This window comes from Temnothorax americanus, unplaced genomic scaffold (assembly GCF_048541705.1).
Source record: "Temnothorax americanus isolate GAGA-0224 unplaced genomic scaffold, ASM4854170v1 Scaffold29, whole genome shotgun sequence".
Lineage (NCBI taxonomy): Eukaryota > Metazoa > Arthropoda > Insecta > Hymenoptera > Formicidae > Temnothorax > Temnothorax americanus.
In genome coordinates, this window is record NW_027509432.1 from 2,780,028 (window position 1) to 2,807,455 (window position 27,428).

The 27,428-nt window shown below is 30.9% G+C and overlaps 3 protein-coding genes and 1 long non-coding RNA gene across 13 annotated transcripts in view; 1 reads left to right on the forward strand and 3 right to left on the reverse strand.

Annotated features, from left to right (window-relative positions):
• Positions 1–38: 38 nt before the first annotated feature.
• On the reverse strand, positions 39–7,685 carry Rcd1 (Reduction in Cnn dots 1). Of its 2 annotated transcripts, none has more exons than XM_077410573.1 (8): positions 7,238–7,685; positions 6,512–6,932; positions 5,651–6,245; positions 5,289–5,573; positions 4,404–5,087; positions 3,874–4,237; positions 3,590–3,775; positions 39–1,551 (listed from the first exon to the last, which is right to left on the reverse strand). In XM_077410573.1, exons 2-8 carry the CDS (start codon positions 6,760–6,762, stop codon positions 461–463), a joined length of 3,456 nt encoding a protein of 1,151 aa, XP_077266699.1. In that variant the 5' UTR covers positions 6,763–6,932; positions 7,238–7,685; the 3' UTR covers positions 39–460. The 2 variants fall into 2 exon arrangements, with proteins under 2 accessions (XP_077266699.1, XP_077266698.1); XM_077410572.1 differs by having other exon boundaries at positions 7,228–7,685.
• A 723-nt stretch (positions 7,686–8,408) lies between these two features.
• On the forward strand, positions 8,409–20,464 carry LOC143899859 (uncharacterized). Of its 8 annotated transcripts, none has more exons than XR_013257622.1 (11): positions 8,409–8,603; positions 9,179–9,312; positions 9,404–9,549; positions 9,777–9,939; positions 10,313–10,571; positions 10,852–10,992; positions 11,076–12,337; positions 12,426–12,509; positions 16,809–17,001; positions 20,054–20,148; positions 20,351–20,464. XR_013257622.1 is itself a non-coding variant. In XM_077410574.1 (10 exons), the coding sequence occupies exons 1-9, from the start codon at positions 8,579–8,581 to the stop codon at positions 16,956–16,958; spliced, it is 2,364 nt and encodes a 787-aa protein (XP_077266700.1). In that variant the 5' UTR covers positions 8,409–8,578; the 3' UTR covers positions 16,959–17,001; positions 20,054–20,464. The 8 variants fall into 8 exon arrangements, 4 of the variants coding, with proteins under 4 accessions (XP_077266700.1, XP_077266701.1, XP_077266703.1 ...); XR_013257624.1 differs by having other exon boundaries at positions 8,410–8,603; positions 16,817–17,001; XR_013257623.1 differs by having other exon boundaries at positions 8,413–8,603; positions 10,313–10,568.
• LOC143899869 (uncharacterized) lies at positions 14,780–16,800 on the reverse strand. Its single transcript, XR_013257627.1, has 2 exons — positions 15,490–16,800; positions 14,780–15,297 (listed from the first exon to the last, which is right to left on the reverse strand). It is a non-coding gene; the product is annotated as an uncharacterized LOC143899869 (long non-coding RNA).
• Positions 20,465–21,488: 1,024 nt separating the features above from the next.
• Positions 21,489–27,428, reverse strand: part of LOC143899871 (uncharacterized) — a 60,019-nt gene continuing 54,079 nt past the window's right edge. For both annotated transcript variants that reach the window (XM_077410594.1, XM_077410593.1), the window contains one exon: positions 21,489–23,975. In XM_077410594.1, the coding sequence (XP_077266720.1) occupies positions 23,771–23,975 (205 nt within the window). In that variant the 3' untranslated portion in view covers positions 21,489–23,770. The remainder of the gene's footprint in view (positions 23,976–27,428) is intronic.

The window sequence follows — 27,428 nt, forward strand, 5'->3', positions numbered from 1 at the left end:
CACTGCATCATTATTTAACCATCTATTTTTTTGTTTTTCCCCATTCTTTGGTCAATTTCAGTCTAGCAGCGAGCGTTTTATACGTATAAAAAATTTTACAGTATTATCAGACATAATTAAACAATAATTATAACATACTATTTTTTTTGAGTGTACATGCGTTTTTTCACATCTTTCTGTTTGTGTCACGCATATACAATATAGAACTCTAAAATAGATCACATTATAATCTCATTATAATAACAAAGTATCAGTAATCGCTATTAAAGCTTCGAGACCAGTACAATGTGTGTGATATACAATATATAGTAATTATAATATGACATAATTATAATATATATATATATATATATGTATATGTATATGTATAGGTTTATATTATATCAGTACTTTGAAATAATCATACTTTGCAGGTATCTTCTCACATATCGCATAATTAATGTTCATCAAACAATTATACTTATGTATTATACGTTTGCATTTCACCAACATTGCCGAAAACAGATTGTTCTGAATCGTGTTCTATCTCGTTCAGTTTGGTCTCGTTGAAAATATCGCAGTCGTCGAGAGTTATGGATGATGTCTCGTCGATTGCAGGCGCGGGTACGTATTTGCGTTCAATGATATTCGTTTTAATAGCGTCTTCAATCTCGAGCATGTTATCCGTACAACGATCATCATAATTTGTCGATGCCGTGGAAGATTGCGCTTGCACGAATCTATGCTCGTTTTTCTCGAAGGTCAGGATTTTAGGTGCGTTTATATCTTCCGGGATTTTCTTGGTCGCAACCACCTGCTCGCCTCTCTCGGTCTGCGAGTTTCTTTTCGCCAGTATGATCTTGGTGTACTTCACGGTAGGTTGTACCAACCGATTTTCCAGCGGCACTCCGACCCTGCTCCTTGCCGAGACGCCGCTGTTCTGCGATCGCGTCTGCAGTATCAACTGATTCAAGTTTTGCACAGACATATTAGGACATATAACGGCCTGCGTGGAAGCCGCTCCGAGTTTATTTGACTGCAGCTTGTCTTGTTTGTTGCTGATTAAAACCACCTTAGTGGTATTGTTCAATTTCGGTCTCTCCTGAGGCTCTTTAGCCAGCGTTGTTTGCGTCATCACCGGCATCTTGTTTATGTTGCTCAAATTGTCGTCGTCCTTGGCGAATATTATCGGTATATCCAGTATATTACCCAGATCGTCGTCTATATCGTTTGCGACGTTTCTCTTCTGGACACTTTGAGGCTTCCCCTTTTGAAGTCTCTGCAAGTTGTTGGCGTTGACCGTGATCTTCGGCATCGTCTTCATCGATTTTTGCGACATTTTCAGCTTGTTGGATAGCGGCAAAAAGCTGGAGCTTTGACCGCTAAATGGGACTATCACCGACGAAGACGCGCTTCTGGTGTGGAGGGAATTCTCGACAATGACTATGTTACCGCACGATGTATTATGAGAGTTATCGGTACTATTGGATACGACTCCTTGCCGTGGTAAGTGCGCCGACTTGGATACGTCCAATAAGTGAGAATCACTGCTCCCTCCCATCTCTTCCATCGCTATAAAATATATATGTATATTTGTTTCATATCTTGAAAAGGTATATATAATGTATAAGCCTATCACGTATTATTAACATGCAACAGTATCATAAGACACTATATGAACACATCCGATATGTCACACTTTTACATGATTATCAAATAATTTTTTTAATATTCTTTGAATACTTTTTATTTTTGGTATTCAATTTTCCCGAACATTTTTCTAATATTTAGTTCTGTATTTAACTATTTACGTATCAAAATGACGTATTATTTTTATTTGACAATTCAATGAATACAAACATTGAGACATTGGATGGAAATTTAGATTAATAGAATTTATATTTTATTCTAACTAAACAACAAGGAGCGTTAAATAATTTCCTTACCAAGTATATACTTGATGCAACGACCTACTGTTATAATAAGTGCTTATCACTGCCCAAAATATCTGATGTAAGTAAAGGCATTAATTAAATCTCCCAAAACCAACTGTCTAAAGTTACCCAGACTCGTTAATCGTTTACATTTTACTCAAGGTGGACGGGATTAAGGTTGGGAAGTAAACAAATTCGAATTATATGTTACAAAAAAATATTTATTGAATACAAAATAAAAAGCAACTATTATATTTACAATACTTTTTTTAAATATGTATTTGAGAATGCCTGACGATCCTTATTATCACCTTTAGTCACCTTTATTCGGTTGTTAATTTAATATCTATAGTTAATATATTTATAGGACACAAAATATACATATGCCTAAATATATTCACTATGTACAGTCACATTGCCAATTGAAAGATAGGATTGAAAGTTCTCAGTTCTCTATATGTATTTGAAATATTTTGTAAATACATGTAATTAAATAATTGGAAGCAATAAATATATCTTGTTAAGTAATTCTAACTACTTTAGTTACAAAGAAAATATGTACAAAATGAGAGTTTGCAAAATAAAACAAGTCCAGTATTAAATTTAATATTAAGCAGCCTTAAAGGAAATGATTATTTTGGTTTCGCATAAAGAAAATTCCTAATAATTGTGAATAAATTGATAAATTATTACAAATTAATGTAAATTTAGGAATAGTTACGTGATATATCTTTTATAAAAATATATATATATGAGTTTTCCAAAAGTATTAGGTTTAAAAAAAAAAAATATATATATATATATATATATATATATATATATAACTAATACAGAATATTATATATAATACTTTAATGGAAAAAGATCATTATAGCAAAATATACATATGTGTACAAGAGGTTCTTCCATATATGTGGTTTCAAATATACACATAGTATTATATTTATTATATAAATTTTATTTCCGGATGAAAATTTATCTAAAAGTTATATAATTTTTATAAAAATATTGACATAAAGCAATAAATTGTAAATTATACAATTTAATATTTCAAAATTTTAGTGAAATTATTATTTGCTTCAAATACTTTAGTTTGTCTGTGCATGTTTCGCTAGACTATTTTGAAAGAGCAAGTATGAGATTACAAGAAACTGAAAGAATTTTTTAGAACTTTTTAACTCCCCTTTTACTACAGTTCATTATTTATCAAAATATGTGTATCATACAATTTTGAAAATTATGATTTGCGCTATTTTATAGAAGTATAAAAGTTTAATAGAAGAATATTATGTGTATGTTTAAACTTTTACTAAAATACCAAGGAGACATAAAAATGTAAATTTATTGACTATATATATTTTTTGTTCGTGCGCGTGTGCATGTGTGTATCACATCAAATCAGTATTATAAAAATTTAATTTATGTTAAAGCAACTAGTTTACAGTGACTAAATTTATAATAAAAATAAATTTAAATATTTTCGAAATTAATACCATCATTGTAAAATTTGTTAAATATGAAAATCGCCCTAAGTACGCTCACAAAGCAAAAATTATAACATCTGGTCATTCAATAAACAAACAATCCAAAATTATGTTAAACCTCTACATGTATGTTTATTTATAACTACGCTTCCGATAAATCAATTAATAATGGATTAGATAATTGTAATCTACCTTTTGAAGGGGTCGATGCGGACGATGTTACGGTATTCGCTGATGAATTGGTGGTCGTTAGTAGGATACTGGAAGCCGACGATGCACGGGTGGAGGATGCACCGCTCGTAAGCGCAATCGAGTTCTTTCCACTTTGCAAAAGATTCGACAAAGTGCCGCTTGTCGCCGCAGGCTTACTACTTCCCGCTATTTAATTGAAAGAAACCAAAAATTAATAAACGCACACAAGTACTACTTTATTACTCTTCTACTGACAACGTTAATTAATTATACATTTATCTTACCTGTGGGAGTTGCATTGACCCTAATTTGATTTCCCGTGGGCGTGGTGAAAACGTTCACCAATTTCGTGTCTCCACTTTTGTCAGGAGTATTGACCTGTCTGTAACTGTTCGCGACCATATTCGAGTAAGACTTATTAGAAGATATCGTTTTCATTTTTGAAACATTCTGCAGCGGCACATTCGAGATGATCTTCGGTGGCACTTTAACGGTCGTAGCTGAGGATTTGGATGCATTAGATGTTTTGGAGGAAGTGGTCGTCGATTGACTCACTGCAGTGGGTGCTAAACGTATCGGCCCTATTGGCGCCAGACTCGCTAGTGTGCCAATATTGAGCGTTATGCCATTTTCTGAATTAATGTTTGTCTGTAACAAGTAATATTTAGCATAATCTATATGGAAATAATTATGATTATTATTAGTATATTATTTGTAGTATATTGTATAATATAAATGTCTCATCGACCATTATAGCTGATAGCATATTATCTAATACATATGTATCATGTATTGTGCATTGCGTGACAATTACCTGTCCAGCAAGTCTAGGAGTCTTCAGGTCTGAGAACTGATTTCTCTGATTGTTCGTGGGCCGCTTCCGTTTCGCGGTGGAAGTATTATTTGTATGTTGCCCACTTACTTGCGTCAAGTTGGATTGGATATTGAATGCACCGATTTTAGGAGCCGAGCTCGATGCCACGTTCGTTCCAACCGATAGCGCGGAAGATACCGGCGTGGTCGGCCGGGATTTCTTCACGGTCGGTGAGTTAGGTTCGCTTTCCACGGAACTGCTGGTCGAGTTCCTTCGTTTGTGAGAGTCCTTTTTGCTCTTGCTGTCACAGTTAGTCGTCATTGTCGGTCGCAGCGGTAATGGATGCGGTTGCAATAGGATGCTACCGATGAAATCTCCAATCTCGTCCAACACGCATCTGTCCACCATGCTCTGCGTGATGCCCTCGAGCACCTTTTTAGACGTGGATATTCTGAGATGATCGTCGGCCGTGCCCACGACCACCAAACTTGTCTCGACCAGCATTTTCTCACGGAGTTCCTCCAAATCGTCCGGTCTAACGAGGGTGGCGTTTTGCCCAATAATGAACATGACGGGACAGCGAATGTCCGTTAACATATCATCAGGCGTACCCCGTTTTCCCTCGACCGTTGTGAAAGGAAATCCAATGCAGATAACAGCAGTTATGTGTTCCATCTGAGCCACCTACACCGCAAAGTAAATAAAAGTCAATAAACCTGTTTTTCTTCAGCTGAACTTCTTGCACGGTTCATCTTTCTTCTTTTTCTTTTTCAAGTTGGAAAGAAACAGTGAAAAGATGAACTGTGCGAGAAATTTAGCCAAATAAAACAAACCTAAGAACAATTGGAAAAAAAATTGATGCAAGATATACAGAAGTAATTTTACCTGACAAGCAAGCGCTGCGCCAGCGTTGAAACCTACGAGTATGATCGGCCTACCAGGACAGTCACTTCTGACATCTTGTATCTTGGCTCTTGTAGCCTGAACCAATTGATCCATGCACACCATCATAGTCATTCTGTTGGCTGCCAAACTCATGTGAGTGTGAACGGTAGCGACCATGCCTAACAATCCCAACTGCGTGATCCATTTATGCTGACGAGACGAAACGGATGCCGACGCGATGCCGGAAGGTACTACTATTAAGATCGGATTTCCGGGCAATTTCTTCTGCAATCAATTACGTTAATTCCCGTCTTACATCATTAGACCTATATAATGTACGTTAATGATCAAGTTATATTTACAGGTCTATTTCCGCTCAAATTCTGCGCGACTGGATCCCAAGATCGTTTTAAGAGTGATCCGAGCGTTTCCCACGTTATGGAGCCGCTCTTAGCGCTAATATTCGGTTGCACAGCGATCATCTTATCGATTAGCTGAGGGATCTTGAGTCTCAAGGTCTGTAAGATATCGAGATAAATGGCTAAATATTCCTGGGGGAGATGCTCGAACAGCAAATTGTGCAGCCATTGAACCAGTCTCCAGTCCCATCCGGTCGAGGCTAACGTTTCTCGAAATCTCCTCGCTGCGATATCCACTGACGTTCTTCGAAATATCGGTTCCGTTACGCTCTTAGCCTTGGCTAATCTCGCGAGCCTCTCCGAACTTAATATCCGTGTCACTTTGGTAAATATCCGATTCTGAATCGGAGACCACAAGGTTTTCTCTATCTTCTCCTCCCAATCCTCCTCCTCGTCCTCCTCCTCGGGTCGCGCAAAATTCGCTAACCGTTCAAACTCGTCCATCATATGCCGAACTCTGGTTAAATCAAAAGGCAGTGGCGATGGTTCGCTGCCAATATTTTCCACGTCGATTTCCTCATCCTTTCTGTGCTTATCACTAAGATAGAAGAAGTAATATAATAAATCCATTGTTACGTCTATTTTGTATCCTTCCATATTTAAGCAAAAATCAAATTAAGTTAGACGTTATATACTACGTTTACGCGCGAGCGTTACTTCTGTAGTAACTTACGACACGTCCTTCGCGTAAACGGGATTTTGTAGTAACTTACGATAATTTACTCCGCGTAAACGGGTGAATTATCACAAGTTACTACAGAAGCAACGCTCGCGTAAACGTAGTAATAGATAATATAATCATACCTCACAGTATTCTTCGAGAAAAACAGCTTTTTTATAGGCTTTACATAAATGTTTTCTGGTCTCCAGTTCCAAGGTCGAGCATAGCAATGGTCTTTAAATATCGCATCACTGTCCATCTCGTAATTTCCAGCTAGTTGATGTAGGTACGCCGTCAGTTTGTTCGAAATGTCGTCAAACATATCAGTAGTTGGACTTGGTAGCCCAGAACTGCTCGCAGAGGTGGACGGTGCCATAGGCATGGACGTTAACATTATGCTATCTTAAATTAGATCGGGTAGTAGTCGAGATAAATATCTATTCACTCAATATCTCTCCGAGTTTCTTCCAAATATCGTATTATGTGTTACAATGTCATTATTATATTCTATAAAACATTAAAATTTTCCTCTCTTTCTTTTTCTTTCTCTTCCTCGGTTTGTCCCTGAAACAGATATCTTTCAATTATATCTTGTATATGCGAATTTAGCTAGGTGTGTGCTTATACTATTGTCACAAACAAATGCTAATTATAAATTATTAAGCTTGATCTTTTTAGCTGAACTTCTTGCACGGTTCATCTTTTCTCTTTTTCTCTCCAACGTGAAAAGAAAAAGAAAAATAAACCGTGCAAGAAGTTCAGCTAAAAAGAAGAGGCCTATTGTTACAGCATTGAAACCCTTTGGCGATTTAAGTAATTAGAGATAGATTTCTTACACGCGAGAAATCCGAGAACTAACCTCCACTAACCTCTGTCCCCTTTATTTCACGTCGGACAACGAACGCTTAGCTGTTCATTGAATTAGTACCATTCTCATCTATCGCGTTGTAAACGATATTGTGGCTACTTGTTTCGCTTTCACGTATCAGAGGACATCCCCAACGCAAGGATAAACGCGCTGGCAAACGTCCATCGTCCATTACTGCGTCACTCCGTCACTGCTCAATCACGTGTGACTCGATGTCGAAAGTAATTAGGGTAGTGACATTAATTGTGATAATACGCACAGGCATTGCGTTTCGCTAGGTTGATACAACGCGTGGCACAGGTTTTACGCGAGAAAATGCAATGCATCCATTTTTTCATAAAGCGAACAATTCTTGTGTACATACGTAAATATATGTGTGTGTGTGTATATGTATATATATATATACATGATGGAAGAATACTAAGGTATTCTTAAGGTATTCTTAAGGTATTCTTCTTCTAAGGTATTCTTCCATCATGTATATATATATATATAGCTACATAACCTCGGAGAGCACACACTTCTGCACAACGCATAATGCGTAAGCATAAGAAAATTGATTGGTCCATACACATGTGCATAAGGAAATAGACCAATCAGTTTTCTTATGCTTACGTATTAAGCCCCTTGCACAATGCTAGGCAACAGGCAATAGGAACACAGGGAATAGAAATAAGAATAAATCATGTATAAATGTAGAATGAACAGTGACACAAGCAATAGACACATTCCGTGTTTTCGTCACGTTGTAAATTCTGTGCCTATTAATTGCCTGTTGCCAACCAATCATAGCATTCGAATTTTTTATATATAGATTTTCAGTACTGAAAGTTGCTGACAGTGAATATTTAGAAAAAAAGAATGAGAAGAGCAAAAATCGATAGAATAACGTAAATTTAACCCCCTATAATATTGCAGTAAAATTTGTAATTATTTGCAACGCGAACAATTCTTCGATCGAGATTGGGCGCGTTCAGCAGACCAAGCCGCTCAGTAGCAGTCGAACGTGATTGGCTCTTACTTTTAGAACCAACCAATCAACGCCGAGTGTTGATAAGACGAACTCAACAGTTGTGTCTGCTTAACGCGGCCATTATTATCGATGTTCGACTTTTTGTATCAATCGAGAAAAGTTTTGGAACGCAGTCCGCACTGTCTCCGCAGTTCCGCAGTGGCGCAGGTGTGGTCTTTTGTGTGATCCTGTCTCGGTCTCTACTATTTATTTATCTATGATGCTTTAACTAAAGTTAGGTTAAATTTTGACGTTTTGAAACGAAACGTTCCATAAAAGTGAAATACTTGTGTTACTAATTTCTTATCTTGTATAAGTTGTGGATTTAACATGTGGTGTCTTAAAGGACGCGAAAGTAAGGTTAAATTGAAATTTTAGATGTAACGCTTATTTTATATAATTATAATATTTATCTACTTCTCTCTCTTTTAAGGTGATCCTAAAGCCGTGATCCTAACCGGTTTTTTTCTTAGCACTTATCTTTTAATTGGCTTTATAGAAATGCAAAATTCTTGTCTAGAATTAAAGTACGCATCAAAATCTAGGTCATGGTGGTCGAATTTATATCGAAAACGAAAAAAAATTAATATTTTTTGTTATACGTGACGACCACCATGACCTAGATTTTGATGCGTACTTTAATTCTAGACAAGAATTTTGCATTTCTATTAATATTTGTTTTTAAGATAAGATTAGAAATAGATAACAGATAAGATTGGAAATGATAACTAGATGTAATAATAAAGAACAATTTAAAATTAAAGTTTATAATTGATAAAAGTTCAAATAATAAATGATTTAGAACTTTAGTATGTGCAATTTAAGAAATTATTCCCCTTTTTGTGATTTTTTTTTGTAAATTCTACATAATAAAAAGAAAAACATTAAGAATTAACGGTATTTAAGAATTAACAATAGGTTTTCTTTCAGACTTTTGCGTTTATATTTTACCAAATCAGAAAAAATCGTTTGGTAAATCATTGAGTGACATTAAGCTGGAGGGAGATCCCACAATTAGTAGATTTCATGCAGTAGTTTCTGTAGAACCAACAGAAGAATCAGAGGTATATATACACATTGGTTCTTTTATTATTTCTAATATATATATTTTTCAGAAATGTTACTCTATCATTACATTAAAAATATATGTTTCAGACACAATATAGATGTGTTATTAATGATGTATCTAAGTATGGAACCTTTGTTATAAGAGATAATAAGAAGAGAAAATTGCTTCCTGATAAGTTTGTTTTGAAAGTTGATGATGTAGTACAGTTTGGTCTAAAGGAGTCTACTTTTGTGTAAGATTTGCTTTGTGATGATTTATTTTGCTACGCAAGTCTTAGTTTTTCTATTTAATTTTTATTTTAGAATTTATATATACATATATATATATAAGATTTAATAGATATTTATTGTATAATATTGATTTTTTATAAAATTTTGATTTTAATTAAAATCATAATTCTCAGAATAAATCATTTCAATTGTTTTTAACAAACTTATTAATTTTTGTAACTTATTGTAGGGTATTGTGTCATTCATTTGTAATTGCAAGATCCAGCTTGGGCGAACAAGGTATTAAGAAATTACAAGATATTGCGCAGAATTTGAAAGCAACATTATCTGAGACTTGGGGGAACTTTTGCACACATTTGACGGTGGCTGAAAGTACATTATTTACCCCAAAAGTAAGATTTTGTATAATTTTGTGTAAATTTGTCCAGTTATTGAGATCAGATCATTTAAGTTTTTTTTAAACTTTTTTTAAACATTACATCCTTTTTCCAATTTTATGTTATATGTATAATTTTTTTCTACTCTTTCTAAACATGAAAAATGGATGAATTTTAGTTTTGTTTACGTTAAAAATAAGAGTATACAGCTAATAAAATTGCATGCATCTTTAGCATTTAACAACTAAATTATTTTTGGCTATTTTTATATTGTACGACATTTTATATCAAGCAAGAAAAGTATTATGAAATATTTTACAATAAAAATATATAAGTGACAAGAAAAAAGTTTATCAATATCTATATTTGCAATATATATTTTGTATAGTTAGCTTGTGCATTGGCATTTGCCAAACCTGTAGTCACAAATGCATATTGGGAAGCAGTTGATGTAGCTGTCAAAGAATCTAAAGAATTACCAAAAATCGAAGATTTTCTGCCAAAACTGAGAGAAGACTGGTTGAAAGTGGATCCAAGAAAGTTTTTACCGGACGAGAAGCGTAGAACATTGTTCAAAGGTCTCTCGTTTATCCACTTTTGTGCAAAACAGTATTCTGCAAATGCGCCATTGATTACTGCAGCAGGTGGTTAATACTAATTTTTATCCTAATTCCAGATCTTAATATACAAAGATAAAACTTTGCAATAATATAGTAACATATAAAAGTATATCATGAAAGAAGATATAAAATATGTGTAAACATAAATATAGTCTTGTGTGTTGTTATGTTTAATTTAAATTTTATTTTGTATTAAGATACCTTAATCTTTTTCATCATTTAATTTTATATATTTGTGTACTTTACAACATATTACAACATATTTTTACATTAATTTGTAAGTATTTAAAGCAAAATTATATTTTAGGTGGCAAGTCATGTGTGTATCCCACGAAGAGACCTTTGACTCCCCGAGATCTCACTGCAAAAAATGCCATTGTCATACTACATCCTGCCAGTGATTCTACACAACTTACTCAAGCTATCGCAGCTGATTATCCGATCATTCGTAAGTAATTATACTAATTATATATTATCATTAAAACTAAAAGTAACAAATAGAATAATATATATAATATTTCTATATTGCAGATCGCAAGTTAAAAGCTGTCAAACGTAGAATGATTTCTGATTCTGAAATTCCAATCGCGGTTCTACATTGCAACACGGAAACGTATTGCAATCCGAAATATGATTTCGCCACATATTTAAAATCAGAGACTCCAAACATTTTTCTCTCTAATACGATAATTGAGAATACACAGGATATTGTTAATACTGATACAAGACAAATTAAAAGAAAAATAATTCCTGAAACTTGCGAGTCTCCGAGCAATGAGAGTGTTTCGAAAAAGGTTCGCTTTGACGAGAGTGAAAGGAATATTTCTGGCAATATTACGACGACGCAGAACACTGATAATATAGAATCTAAATGCAAAATAATTCCCGAAACTTGTGATTCTCAAACTAGCAAGAAAAGTTCGAAAAGTTCCTATCCTTTCAACGAGAGTGAGAAGAAATGTATGTCCGGCACTAATGAGAGTAATATTGCAATGAACAACATGCAGAATGCCAGTAACAGAGAAATTAAATACAAAATGACTGTCAAAACTTATGATTCTCAAAATAATGAAAACATTTCAAGTCAGGTTTTTTACGAAAGTGAACAAAGATATGTTTCCGATACCAGTAGAAGTAATATTCTTACGAAAATTCAGAACAAAAGTATTATAAAAAATAATCACTCTTCTAACGAACAGAAGAATATTTCCGACAGTAACACGAATACAATTTTACCTAATGACACTAATAAACACAAAATTATTCCCGAGAGCTGCTGTTCCGTAGAAAAAAATATAAGCGATATTTTTTCTGGCAAGAGCAATAATAAAGAAGTTCGAATTATTCCCGAGACTTGCGAATTTAATGAAGAACTCGTTGGAAACAATGCTGTTACAAAAAAAGAGCAACAAAATTTCGAATTACAAGAAGAAAGTATGCTGCAAGAAAATGAGTATGGATTTCAACAGCAAGAAAATTTGATTGTTGAAAAAGATAATGTAAATAAAAATAATGATAAATTTGCGAGATGGGAAAGCTCTAAAAATGTCAAAACTCCGCACACTGTATCCATAAAGGAGATTAATGACAGCACAGCAATTGATATAAATATAAAACAAGGAAAAGAGAACAGTCTATTTGAAAAAGGTTGCTCTAGAGTTGAGTTGCAAGATTCATTGAAAAAGCAAAAATTGAGTCCGGTCTGTAATTCTGAAAAAAATCAAGAAGATAAAAGAGTGAAAGAGGATAAGATATATACAAAGGATAATAAGAAAGAAGAACTTCGAAAAACAGTGAGTTAATAATTATTAATTATAAAAAATTTAATTATAATAATTTTAATATATTGACAAATTTATAAAATGTATATAATTATAATAGAGCGCTAGTAAAACATATCTAAATCAAGGATTTACGGATAAGATATTACGGAAAGATGTACCTTGTGGCAAGAAATTTATAAAGGTTTGTATAAAATGTATGATTTAATCCTACATCTTTTTTTTTAAATTTATTTGATTTTAATAAATTTATTTGATTAGTAGCTTGCTGCTAATCATATAACGTACATAAATGTGGCAATACAATTTTTATGTAGAGTCTGTGAATGTATAAAATGTAATTTGCGATCAGGTGGCTACTTGACTCTAAATTTAATCAATTTTAAGTTTTTATATTTAAAAGAATTACTGCCCAGAATAAAAAATTGCAAAAACTTATGATATTGTTTTTGGTAAAGTTTTTGGCTATAATATTTTTATTCACAAATTTGAGATATGAGATGTTCTGTATATATTAATATATATAAATATAAGAGAACAAGTGTAGTTTGCGTGTATGTACGTATGTGTAAAAGAGTTGCAATATTTTACTATGTGATTTCGTAATATGTAACAAATTTTCTTATTAATAATTTAGATGTTCGTTATGAAACCAGAGAGGATATTAAGAAGGAACGATTTCGTTTTGTAATTTTGCACCTATACAATTTTCCCAAAAAGGACTGCATCACATTTAGAGTATACTAAAATAAGAAGAATTATCATTTTTTAAGATATAGATTTTCAGTAAGCTTTCTGTTTGTATAAATGTGTTTTAAAAAATATTGAAAAATAATATAAATAATAATAGAAAATTTAAAATTGTTTTTTTTTATTTTAATTTAATTTATTTTACAGTTAAGTTATAAAGTTTGTTACTTTGGCTAAATCGGCTAAGCACTCAGTTAGCATATTGCCTCATCTAAATACTTAGGATAATTAAACCAGTTATATCTATTCTATTAATCAACCATTTTAATTTTTTTTAGTGGTAGAATCTGTAAGATAAAAATTCTTTACAAAATCCACTATCATCTTATTTTTGAATTGAGTCTACTAAAAACAATTTGCATCGAGTTTTATAATTCTTTTAAAAAACAAAATTTGCGACTTTTACCTATATATGCCGGATTTTTTGATGAACATAATCATTGATGTTTTTTCTAAATTCTTGCAAAGTAATTTATATATCATGCTGCACTGATCGAAATCACTTTCTACAACGGCGGTATTTTGATCGCAGAACTATTCAGCGAATCGTATACAGCAATTACAACGACTTCGATCTTAACGATTAACCAAAGCGTTTGATTAAATCGCAATGATGTCGATCAAGTTGATGCTCGCGCTTTAGTTGTATTGTCTACGATTCACCTTAATCCACATATCAGTTTGCGACAGATTGAATTTCAATTAAAAGTTCCTCGAACAACTGCCGGCAGAATTTTTAAGTCTGTACGATGTCGTTGGATTGTACAATAATAAACATTTCTTAGTAATTAAAAAGTTAATTCTACATTAATTGTTTCCAAAGTATAGCATATTCAGTTAAAATTCAATTATAAAAAATACAATTTGTTTATTTTAAACTAACTAACGAATCTTATAACTTATATATATATAATTAATCACAAGATTTAATATAATATGTATATATTTTATATATTAATATATATTTTTAAATACATAATTATTAAATTTATATATATGAATATAAAATTTAGTAAATGCATAATAATACATATATATAAACAATCTTTTTATATATTTATTTTATATATAAAAATATTTATTGATATCTCTATATTTATAAATATTTTTTGAATTTTATATTATAACCTTTTACAAAGTTAAATGTAATTACTGCTAATTAGATAAAATGATCTCATCAAATCTCCATATATTCAATTTCAAATTTTATTTTATTATATTACCTCGAAAAACAACATATGTGCGATAAGAAAATTATTTAATTAAATCACACTAATAAAAATTAATTTTTTTTATAGATAATTGTAGTAAACGGGGAGACTCATAATTTTCCAATTGTAAAATTTATCGAATGGATCAAACAAAGAGCGATGTTGCATTATTCATAAAAGTTCCAAAAGCGTTTCACGAAGCTTGTTATTGCTATTTTCGAATCGCACCTGTGGTCGCTAAATCGAGATTTCGTTGTGACTTTTAGAATCTCCGTGGTAACAAACAGTCAAACGTGTTGCAATTAATTAATGTGCCAGTGGAAAATAAAAATACAATTTCTATACATAGAAAAATGAAGGAAAAGAGGATCAATGTGCAAAAAAATTAGTACGAAAGTTTAATTTATACGGTAATATGCTTGCAATTGATATATATTGTGTCTTTATTTATATATTACTTAAATTGACAGTATATAATATTTTTTCATTGACCAAAATAAGACTTTTCACATTTTTGTTAATAAAAGGCTATTTTAAAGGCTGAAAAGTTTGTTTCATTTGCTGTTACGAATTCGAACAATTTCGAGTCGATAAATCGATAGACCCTCTATTTTTCTAACGAATGAAAGAATAACTTGGAAAGAAGGTTGAAAGAGGATCTTAGGAGGATGGAAAGGGGTGGAAGAAAGCTTCAGTGCTTCGGCTTCTTTGCACAGCTGCATCACGTGCGATGCGCGCGCAAATTCAAGCGATTATGCAAATTTCGCATTAAAATGCATTTTATCGAAATCTCCGACTATTCGGCGAAAGGCGAACACGAAAGGCGTCGTGACGCTTTATGTATTTGCGCTTGTGGTTTGCCATCTCCTAATTTGTTATTTGTAATTATCATCATATCGCAGCATCCCTTTTTATTGAGTATTTTCTTCTTTGCAATTTTTGGTATTTTTTTATTGTAAATCAATCGCATCACTATTAAAAAATGTCCATTACGTTGTTTTATTAAATACTCTATAAATACCAAATATTAAAGAATTAATATCTAGTGATGTCATTATACAAACATTAATTGCATACTTTTAATTAATTTTTTCTACATTATTAGTTTATATATAAGCATTATATTATTTTCTATATTAATCATCTGTCTCATAAATTTATGCAAATTGTGTGTGCATTCTTTTCGCAAGAAAATAAACTCACCTTTCCAAGCATTGCTGGATGACAGGGGTGCATGAGAAAGACTTTGTCTCGATACGTCTTCCAGTATGTCAGCTGTTGTGCTTTAACGTTTGTTTATGCCGGAGTTTCGATTAGCATCCCGCTCCGAAGAAAGTCCTCGTTCAAAACTTCACTGAGCTGTACAAAAGATTGCCGATGAAATGCCGGCTGATTTCTTGCGACTGACTTTTCCTCACCGAGGAATTTGTTTACGACGAAATACCGTGACTGTCTGTCTCAGAAGAGACATTGGAAGTGCAAAGTTTCTTGCTTAACACCGTAATAGAATTACAAGTTTTTATTTTTTTGAAAAGTAACTATTAACGTGATGTATAATTACTAATGTAATTACTAATAAATATGCTATTATTGTGCTATTACAAATGTACTATTAATGACAATTCAATATATATTTATGCAAGAAGTTTAACAAAGCATTTTTTCGGAATACGTATAACAATTATTGCATTCTAGATAAAAATTACAAAAAAAGCAAGATTTGAGAAAAATTCAAGAAAAGATACATTTTTCTCAAATAAATAATTGAGAAATATATACACGGTGTATATGTACAACGTAGGATATTTTTTTAAGATATGAAAATATATCTAAATTTATATCTAAAAAGAAAAAGCTTTTTTATTCTTTGATTTTAATCTCTCACATTCATAATCCTTTTCTTGTCGAGTCAAATTGTCACCATCGATTTTGTGGTTTTTCATAGAAGAACACGTACAGACGAGAATCGATAGTACGGAAGAACTTTATGAATGTCCATTTGAGTTCGTCGTTCGCAGAACTGCGGACGAAGAAAACCATGAGAGCATTATTAGATCACAAAGAATGATGGCTGCTGAAGTGAAGTACAAGAAGTCAATGCCGTTCGAATAAATATATATTCGCCCTCCGACCTCCGACTGACTTTTTATCCGTATTTTAAACGCATATATAGACCACTCGTGGAACAAATCTTTCTCCATGGCACAGTTTTTCTTTGCTGATAAAGCTAAAAATGGACTTTTGTAAACGTCATTCAATTTCTCGCGTGTCAAATTTTCATATAACATTTAAGAGAAAAACTCTCGTCTTTAAATAATTCTTTGTAATGTATCTTTCCTTATTGTCACCTGCGCAATTACGTAATTATTTAACTATTAATATTACAGTATAATATGTAACATTGTTTAACAATTCCCACATTTCAAATATTATTTTTGGTGACAAAAAAAGAAGATATACTTTTTGCAACATTTTTTACATTTTAAACGTGATATTTTTTGGCAAATTATGTAACTCTTTAGCGTATCAGCTTAAGACTCTCAGAATTAATAAGCGAGATTTACGAATATACAACGGACAACTTGTGTTTGACGAACGTCTTGGATGGGATTAGCAACCTGGGATCTGCCCCTGTCTACGACAGCAACAGGATCAAACCAGCCTCCCTTTGAAGGAGCGGATTGGCATACGGGAGAACGGTGGGAGTGAGAGAGGGTATATATCCTGTTAATTACACGATCTCGGATTTGCCTGTGACGTTAGACGTCTCGAGCAGGATGTCTGTTCCCTGACAGACAGATTGAGTTGCCTTCCGTATTATGGACGCGATTAATAGTAATCACCCTTCCTGTCTCTCGATCCGTAAGATCTCCATCGTGCAGTCGAAATTCGAAACAACAACAGAATTGTTTCTTGATCCTTTATTAAGTATTTTATATATGATAATGTTGCATCTCTCTCGAAAGAAAGTAAGTCAGATCGCATGTGAACCATTCTAGTCTATGTGAAAACAATCACTCTTCAGTACAATAAAGATAATTTCCCAAAATTTTTCTTAACTTAAAATACGCTGTAAATCAAGAAATTCAAAAACTTAACATTCAAAAAAATTTGCTATATTTTTGAAGATGTGCGCTTTTAAATGTTATCTTTTCGACTTTTCTCATAAAATCGTGTAATTCGTAAAAATTCGTAGCTATAAACAAATAAGTGGTAGAAATGTAAGTTTCGATAATCCTCTTTCAATCAATTTAATATTTTAAGATACGGATGCATATAGAATACCGCTAGGAAAACATTAATTGTGTAATCACGCAGACTTACCGAAATTTTTAAATAGGCGTTCCTCTTTAAAACAAGCATATGTCTTTCGCAAATTATTTATAAGCTATTTTTATATCTTTAGTTTCAATCCGATTGTCTTCATCAAAATACAATCTGTCAGTAATTTGTTATAATTGAAGCTTTTTTGTAATATCATAAACGTAATATATACGATCTGCTATAGCTTTTTCTATACTTATGTGTTGCAATTAATTGTAAAATATCTACTACGATAAAATTAACGCGTAACTATTAGTAGCATTTCCAATAAATGTTTAATTACGATTCATAAGCAATATTCGGCAGTATTAGATATTGATAAAACGAGAATATGTTAAAATAATGGTGCGCGCTGTTAAATAATTGCATTTTATAACGATTCTTGCAACATATTGTGATAAAATAACTTATAATACAACGTCACGGGCGTACAGCTTTTATATACGTGCTCAATGGTTACGAGAGGTCTGCGCGCGTGCTCCCAAAATATTTTTCATAAGCATTTCGATCGCACTTCCATTCTATTTTTGATTTCGAAGAGAAGCCGTAGAAATACATTTCTGGCCTTTGTTTTAGAAAAACGGAAGTTTTTCTTCAATATGTAACAAGTAGAAATGTTTAATACGTTGACATTTACGTAGATAAAATAATATAGAGAAAATGTTTATATAATGTTTTCAAAATACCAAATTATTTATTGTACTATTTCTTAATTTTAATTTTTAAACTTTGAATCTTTATGAAAGTCTAATTGTAAGTAAAAATAATAATAAGAGAAATAGGATCCTATAACGAACAATTAGAATCAAAAGCCATGCGATCCAAGCTTAGATCTTTGAAAGCCTTATATTAGTTTCTGTATACATATATGTCTATATATATACATATAATTTTTAAAAACGAACTCATTATTTTTTTATTGTTTTATAACTAAACATTTTTAAAGATTACACGATTTTTTTGAGAATTGCCGAAAAGTCAATACTTAATAACGCATATCCTTTTTTAATTAAACTACTAGTTTTGAATTGTATACATATAAATAAGAGCGTGGGAGATATAATAAATTTAAAAATTATTACCGAATATTATATATATATATATATATATATATATATATATAAATAAAATAATTAACATAAAATAAAAATATTAAATAATCCTTCTTTAAGTTTTGGAATAGAATGTTAATTTTGAAGTATATTAAGATATTGTAAAATAATAATAAAAACAATATTAATGTTTATATTATAATTATTCCTTTTTTAATGAGTTAATGTTCGTTAATAATAGTCGAATGTATGTTCTAATTGGCAATTTTGGCTACCGATTACTAATTGACGATTTTGATGGTTCTGTGAATAATGATTTTGCAAACGTCGGGGGACTGAATGTAAAATGACGGACCTCCTTATTATACGCTAAATAATTGTGAATTCAGCTTTGTCGGATATAAACGCGATTCTTTTCTTATTTTTTATGTTGTTTTTTTCTGAAGAGGAATTATAAACCGTATAAATATTAATAAATTGTAATTCATATATCGCAAAAGTCGACTCTAATACTTATACTATAATTATATTATTTTACCCTTATATATATATTATTGTATATAATTTTACCTTATTACACTATAGGACAATAATTTTACCTACAATTATCATTTCACGTAGACCTTTGTCCGCTAAATTCGAATCTCACGTCCAAGTTTGCACATCACGTTAAATTTTTGAAAAGATTAAAGCTAAAAGTGTAAAAAGTAATAATATCAACTTTTATTTTTATTTTATTGTAAAATTATTAAAAGATTTGGGATATACTATCACAATACGGTGTCTTACGGAGCCTACGAATTCGTGATCTGGAAACTTCCATCACGTCTGTCACCCGCAACTACGAAAATCGGAAAAACCCATAAACGCGGAAAACAAGTACATACAACACGAATTCATGAGATTCGCGATGTTGAAGAGGCATCAAAAACGAATTGAATGACGAGCATATTATTCTGATTATCTTGACGTTAATGCGACATTAATTGACGATAGAGTCAAGCAATTCACTTGAAATTTAATAAGGAATATACGATACCATATATTTGTCTATAAAATTTAATTTGCAAATATATAATTTAATTGGTATTTTAATTATAATAATTATTGCCTCAATTTTTCGTCAACATAATTATAGTAAAAATTAATATGAATAATTGATAGCAATAACTGACAGTAAAAAATTATTAACAATTTTTTCAGTCAAAAGAGCCAATTTTTAAATAATTTACACTTTGAAAAAAGTATGTAACAAACTAAGCAATTCGTCTACAATACTTCTGTAATTCTTCTTCTTTGAGATGAGAAACATCTGAATGATTTATTTAAATCTTTAAATGTGTGACAGTCACATTCAATTTGTAAATTTAATTTGTAAATCGTTCTTATAGGAAAAGTACGAGAGAAAAAGCTTATTTTCCTGAGAAATCTATGACTATTTCCGTTTGACGGCTAAAAACCAGTCTATTTTCGGCATCAGATATGAGTAAGTAAAGAGATCGACGAATTAATTTTGCGATTCTCACGCGTTTCCTCTCGCCTCAAAGCTCATCAAATATTTGCGCGACTTTTCGCGCCTTGATGTATCCGTCGGATCTTCGCGTTTGTTGTACTTGGGAATTTGCGGTTCCGCGTAACTTTATTCGCTTTTAGCGAGGGCTTAAACTTTGCTTCTCTTCTCTTCGCAGGAAAACTTTCTCTCGAGGAAACGTTAACGATGGATTTCCTGACAAGATCAATAAGCCTTCTTTAGATCTTAATAAGCAACTAATCAATATGTTCTGATTATATATATAAAAATACTACCTATGTGTGCGTGTGGGTACCTGTGTGTGTACGCGAAAGAATTAGCGATAAATTAAAAATCTACAAAACACAGATTTGTAAAAATGATTCGTAGAAATGATGATGAAATAAGATTGGTTCTCTCTCTGTTTAATTAAAACAAATTTCAGAAAATTCACGTTTGTCGCGTTATTCTTGAGTTCATTACTGAGAAAATCGATTCGTTGTGGAAAACTCCATCAAAGATAAGAATCCCGTTCTGTGTAATTCTAGAAAAAGTTGGTCAATTTTTCCGTTATGATTGATCTCTTATAACAGTATCTATCTGTGAAGAACAATTGGAAAGTTTTGTTTGTTTTATTCAATTTTCTGTAGTATTCTGCGCGAGAATTAAGAAGAAAATTATGAACTTTTCCATAAGTATTAAATTATTTAATTGACATTTTTACTATAATAATAAAGTCGTAATAAAATTTTATTACATAAATGACTGTATTATAAGAATTATTAATACAGTAATATGCAAAATAATTATTTTTTAAATAAATATTTGATTTGATTTTATAAATATAAAAATTTTATTAAATGTTGATATTTTATTATATTTTTCGAGAAATCGAGAGGCATTAAAAAAATCAAATACAATTGTACAGAGAATTAAAAGATCTTTAAAATGATGTGTACTTCACTTGAATTCTATTGCTATATATTTGAGATTTTTGAAGAGATGTCTACTTTAATTAATAAGGGATAAAGCAGCATGAATTTATCAAAATTATATATTTCCCTTAAAAACAAAAATGATGCGTTTCGGCATATTTTGTACAAATCAGTCGATTACATAAAAGTGGTGTTCCGCTTAATGCTTTACTATGTGTCTATATCCATCTCTATAAATTTTAAAATATAATTAATTAATTTTTAAGAGATTCTGATTAAATAATTAATTTATTATCTGGAGTTAAATTGCATTTTACTTTATTTTTATTTGACAAACATTTAGATGAAGACGGAAAAGAGTATTAATTAAACTGCATTCCGTTTTATTTTCCATTCAAATTTATTTTTTGTATACAGGTGCGTAAGGAACATAAAACATGTGTATGAAAAGCACACTTTATACAAAAGCTCTCTCACGCATTTACATGCAAGAATCACACACACACAATGTAACTTAAATCTTTCTCTTATACACTTGCAAACATTCTCGATTTTATTTACAATATTATTATAGCAATTTTTAACCCATGATAGGCCATAACAATAATATAAAGAATTGTATAATCAATATAATAATTCTCTAATTTTTGATCAATTCTTAATTCTATATTAATAATCAATTTTCTTCTTCAGTGTGTCATATCAGGTCATTCTGACGTTGACGATCACTTTTAAAGAGAGTTGCACTGTATTTATGGCTATGTGACTTGGACCCATCAAGGAGTTGTCTTAGGACTGAGGGCCTTTTTATTTTATAAATTTATCTCTATATAGCGACAACTTGGATAGTAATAACCCCAGAGTGGTTTCCCTTTCATTTCTGATAAGCCTTCGATAAAATTAAGACACATGTGGGGTGAGAATCAGAGAATCAAACTTGAGACTCGCCGATTATCAGTCGTTCGCTTTCATAATAAGTCATCCTAATTTTAAATACCCTAATTTTATAAATAATCAATAATTATTAAAAGTTTTATAGTTATAAATTGTTATATAATACAATTAATATGTACATTTTTTAAAGTTAATTATCTAATTAATGCTAAAATAATTAAATTATTAAGTCATTATTATATCATAACTAAAAGTTAATATACATAATTACTAATTATTTATTTATAATTTTATATTATTTTTTGTAAGTATAATAAACAACAATAAACTATAAGAGCAAGAAAAGTGAAATTTTGGCCAATAATGGGTTAAATTTTTAACATTGTTATTTATCATGTTATTTTTACATCAATATTATTTATTATACGCGATGACAACTTGTGTTTTTTGATTATCGCCAAGTCGCAATGAATATACATACATATAATTAAATTGTGTATTTATAAGTATTTATGCATACAATAGGTACAACAGCCTTCTTGTAAATTAATAATTTTTTTTATTAAAAAGTAAAAGCTAATCAACAAGATTTTCTATGATATGTTTAAAGATATACTTTTCTCGAAAAATAATAACATTATCATTTAGAATTATTTTAAATTATTTTTTATTTCTAAATTTTTTACAATATATAATAATAAAATAAATCAAAATAAGAAGATAATTTTAATTTTTCAAATTTTTTCCGTCAATTTTAATTCTTTTTATTTTTCAAAGAATTTTCTTTTCAAATCTCTTTTCTATATATACACAATAAATTTTTTGTCTATTATATAAAATAACACTTTTTTCAATTATATATATATTATTACGTTAAAAATCAGATCGTGATACAATATCCGTTAAGCTGTAATGAAATAACGAGTATAATTTTCTAAAAGTGTAAAAAATTAAAATTTCATGTTTAATTTCATGTTTTTTGTATATTACTGAGTAATTACACATTTTATTAAAAATTAACTATGAATTTGTAAAGTAACGCTATTTGGCAAAACTTATTCTAAAAGTTAATTTATTAACCGTTTAACGATAAATTAATTTTAACAATAAGTTGCCTACAACTATAACATTAATTTAATATAATTATAATTTTGTGTAATAGTTAATTTTTTTTACATCAAAATGTATTATTTAAATGTATTCATTAAAACGTACCAATAAAGTTTCTTTACAAACATTAAAAAATATAAATGTAATAACAGATATAACAACCTCCTTCTGAATTAAATTAAAACCAAATAAATATTAGTTTCAATTTTAAAAATATTTGTTTAATAATCGATTAAATTAAAAATCACGATTTTCAATAATACAATTTTCAACAACTTAATCAAATAAAAGAAGATATAAATAAAAAATGATTTTGAATATATGATCTTCTTATTTGACGGCACTTCATTTGTATAATTAATAAGTCAACTAATTAAATTTAATCGATTTAGTTATAAATAAAGTGTTTAATTTAATTTATATACATTTCCAAAGAAAAATTTTTATGAAGATATACTATAACAGAAAAAAAAGGTCTTCTAATATTTTCTCGGAACTGTGAATCAGCATTTTAATTTACAGATTTAAAGTTTTAATATTAAGGTATTTGAGAGAAAAAACAGAAAGAAAAAGGGAGTAAAAGAAGGGGGGAAAAGGAGGAGATCTCTTTTTACATTTTTTTTACATCGCGATTATTTATTCTAGACCGCGATTAAAGGCTATAACTTCGAATCAATTTTATCACTGTGGACGACCTGTTGCGAAGAGTTTTCGCGAGCAATGCAGTCGCGGATGGCCTGCAGAACAATGCCTATCCGCCGATCTAGGGCGTCTAAATGTGGTTCCCATAAAACGGGAGCCACAGGATCCCTTGTCATACTCTGCCGCATGGCAGTGCTGAGCCGCTTGGGCCCATTATGGAAGCTGCAATCAGAAGTGAGCAGTGTTTCAATAAAAGGAACATTTTTTAAATTTATTACTTAAATAATAAGCTTTTCAAATAAAAGAAAAGATTTCTATTAGTGATTACAATATATATAAAATTAATATAGAATAATATATAGTACAATCACGAACAGAAATGTCACCCGTTTCGAGTACAGTGAGTTGAATTGTACATGTATATACAACATTTTATTTAAAACATTTTTGCATATTGCTTATCGTTTCGATGATACACGCTTAAAAATATAAAAGTCAATTTTCTTAAAAGAGATGTTTCACTCACTTAATATATGCATAAGAGCACTTATAAAAAGATACGTGTCTCTTATTTTGATCTACATTACACGTATCCGAAATTCATCAAAATCAACAGAGGATATTTGTGACCTTTTCCTCATAAGCATTTCTAACATTTCAAACAATTTATTTAGCATTATAAAGTTTGCACAAAATGAACTTTTTTATTCAATAATCTTGTAACTCAAAAATTAGTTTCTTAACATATTTACTAACGATATATACTCCCAATTGTGTTGTTAAAAATTAATATAGGGAAGTAAGATATCTTGGATGTCTTCGTCAATTATTTTTGCTTCCATGTATGAGCCTAATTTTTACATTGCTTAATAGTGGGGACAATAAGAGTAACCAAGTAAACAACCAAGTCTCGGCAGGATGAAAAGGCTGTTCAGTCTCAAGGCTCATCCTTCCTCCTTAATCCTGAAAGAAAGTTCTCCGAAGATTCCCTGGAGAGAGTAGTCCAGCTTGTGTGGCAAAGCAAAGTACTCTGCGAGAGTCCACTTTTATCCACGTGATGCGTCGGAATGTGTGCGTTTTGTGTGTGCGATGTGTAATATGTATGTGTCTGTGTGTAGGTGTGGACGTAAGTGTGGATGTGCGTGCGTGCGCGCGCGCGCGTGTGTGTGAGTGTGTGTGTGTCACCCCGTATAAATAGAGCCCAAGTCGAGTGTCTGCTCAAGCCGATACTTTATTCATTGGCAGTTCCACCGACCCGTGGAGGCTTCCATTACCGTTCTGAAAGCTTCCGACCGCCCGGTTGTTGATCTAAAAACCCACGTTGCTCCGAAAAGCGCCTCGAGACTATTATCAATCCCGAAAACCTTCGAACTCGATATTGTTTTCTTGAGGTATGTTCAATTATTATTGAGAAACACAATTTCTTCACAATCATCACTATTAGTAATTTGAAAATTTATAAACGATCCATTTTTACTGATATAAACTATTTCTACTACTGCTACCTAATACACTGGCGAACAGCTGGCGAAAACAAATTAATAAAATTAATCACCTAATTTCAATAAAATTTCAAGGAAAATTTCAGAAATTAAGATGGTTAAAAAATGAGTAATAAATTATTAAAAAATGTCAAACGGATTATTTTGTCCCCTTTAGTGGTAGTTCTAATAGTATTAAATCCTTTTTAATACTGAATCCAAATATGAAATCAGATTTTTTCTATAAAGCTCTTATTGTTAGTTCTCTTGTAATGTTCATATTTTTGCCATTTATTATAATAAAAAAATTTAATAACATTGATATAGTTTTGCTCTCTGGAAAAGAAGAGGTTTCTTGAAGTTTTTTGCGTGCTAAATCTGAATTTACAAACAAAAATATTTTAGCATGTCAGATTAAAAAGAAAATAAAGTTAAAACTTAAGAAAATAAATTTTTTATTATTTTTGAAAATTTGTAGCTAGCAAAATAAACCCGATGTGCTAGAGGTTTTGAAAAGAGTTCAAGTTAAAGCTGAAGTATCGTACTTTAAAATAAAAATGTTGAATCTTTTACCGCAAGCATCATTGAACTTCTGGCGCGCTTTGTTTCAAGGGTAAGTACGTGTACAGGATAAAGTAAAATTGCATTTAAACCCACAGCGAAATCATTGCATGTATAAAAAAAATGTAGATTAGTACATAAATATAATAGATATGTAATAGATATATAATTTTTATTAGTAAAATAGAGAATGTCGCAATAAATATTTTTAATCGTTATTTTTCACAAATTGTTTCATAAGCTAAATTAAGATTTAATAATGTCTACACGGTAAAGATTAAACGTTTTTATTTTAAAACTGTCTATTGCTGGACTGTTAGGGGAGAGATAAACAAAATATATTAAAGAAAATTATGTTTAAATTTTCTAAACTGCAGATTTTCCTTGATCAAATTTTAATAAATATGTATAAATATATAGATTTTTTAAAATTCACTTGTCGCTCAGTTTTATCTGATAGAGAAATTTCGCAAACATATTGGGATTCAACACAAAAATATTACAAAAATTATGTATTTTCATCCTCAGGATAGAAAACAAATTTTTTTTGTTCCCTAGTAATATATAGAGTTGTAAATAATGTAAATTCTATTTAATAATCATCAATCAAAAAGGTTTTTGACAGTATTATTTTTTTCAGAATCGTAATTTTTTCATTACTATATAAACAATTTGGCAACATAGAAATGGTCTATTATCATTTCTCGAAAACTGTTTCTTCATCATTTTTATCAGTCAGCAAATTGATTTCTGTCTAGTTAATAGCCAAGCAATTTCACTGAATTGTTATTGTAATTATGCGGTTGCTTAGATGATGGGCTACCATATAGAATGTAAAAAATAGACTAACAGAAGAAGAGTCGCAATCAGCGATTCATGCGACGAAACAGCATAGCAGGAAGCAATTATCCTGTAATAATGCGCTTAATGGACGATGTATGGGTTCCTTTTAGCTCCGCTACGTATTTGTGTATGCGTATCTGTTCGTTTCCTATACCTGACCATTAGCATGTTTCGCTTATTTATTTTCAGATAATACTTATCAGACAGAGCAAAAAATATCTATTTAATATACGTTGGAAAAAATTGTAAAGGATATCCTATCAAATGTTAATGCCAAGCCATTCTGAAATTCAAATACACACATTTATGTGCTAATTATACACTCTTATATCACAATAACGTTAATTTTCACAATGCATCTTTTACGGATTACCATTTTAGAAAAAGGGTAACATTCATTTCAAAATTTAAAATTCCAAAATAGATTACTTAACTAAGCACAATAAGTTTTGTACATACACGAATGCATAAATATATGTATGACTATACGTATATGTATGTTTATGCGTGTGCGTATACGCGCGCGCACAAGCTCTCATACATATAAAAGGCAAGAGAAAACACAAATTATGTTAACAAATTAATAAACGGCAAATACGAGTCAGGCGCGGTACGTGATGCGCAAAATTGCCACCTCTAATTCTTCACACACTGACGTTGCAGATACATAGAAAAAATGGCTATTCAGGTCATAGAACAGCCATTCCATGTGTAGTTTCAAAATATGTTAAATAAATTCATTTCCAATGAAAAGAAATTATGAAACAGCTTAACAAACAAAAGTACAATA

What these genes read in the sequence shown, in the direction of transcription:
- Rcd1 (XM_077410573.1), bottom strand. Translation starts at nt 6,762, where the DNA reads ATGTTAACGTCCATGCCTATGGCACCGTCCACCTCTGCGAGCAGTTCT. An exon ending in CTCCTAGACTTGCTGGACAG is followed by an intron (nt 4,238 to 4,403) that starts GTAATTGTCACG and finishes TACTTGTTACAG; the next exon opens with ACAAACATTAATTCAGAAAA. An exon ending in GGTCAATGCAACTCCCACAG is followed by an intron (nt 3,776 to 3,873) that starts GTAAGATAAATG and finishes TCAATTAAATAG; the next exon opens with CGGGAAGTAGTAAGCCTGCG.
- LOC143899859 (XM_077410574.1), top strand. Translation starts at nt 8,579, where the DNA reads ATGTGGTGTCTTAAAGGACGCGAAA. An exon ending in GTGTCTTAAAGGACGCGAAA is followed by an intron (nt 8,604 to 9,178) that starts GTAAGGTTAAAT and finishes GTTTTCTTTCAG; the next exon opens with ACTTTTGCGTTTATATTTTA. An exon ending in CTAAAGGAGTCTACTTTTGT is followed by an intron (nt 9,550 to 9,776) that starts GTAAGATTTGCT and finishes AACTTATTGTAG; the next exon opens with GGTATTGTGTCATTCATTTG.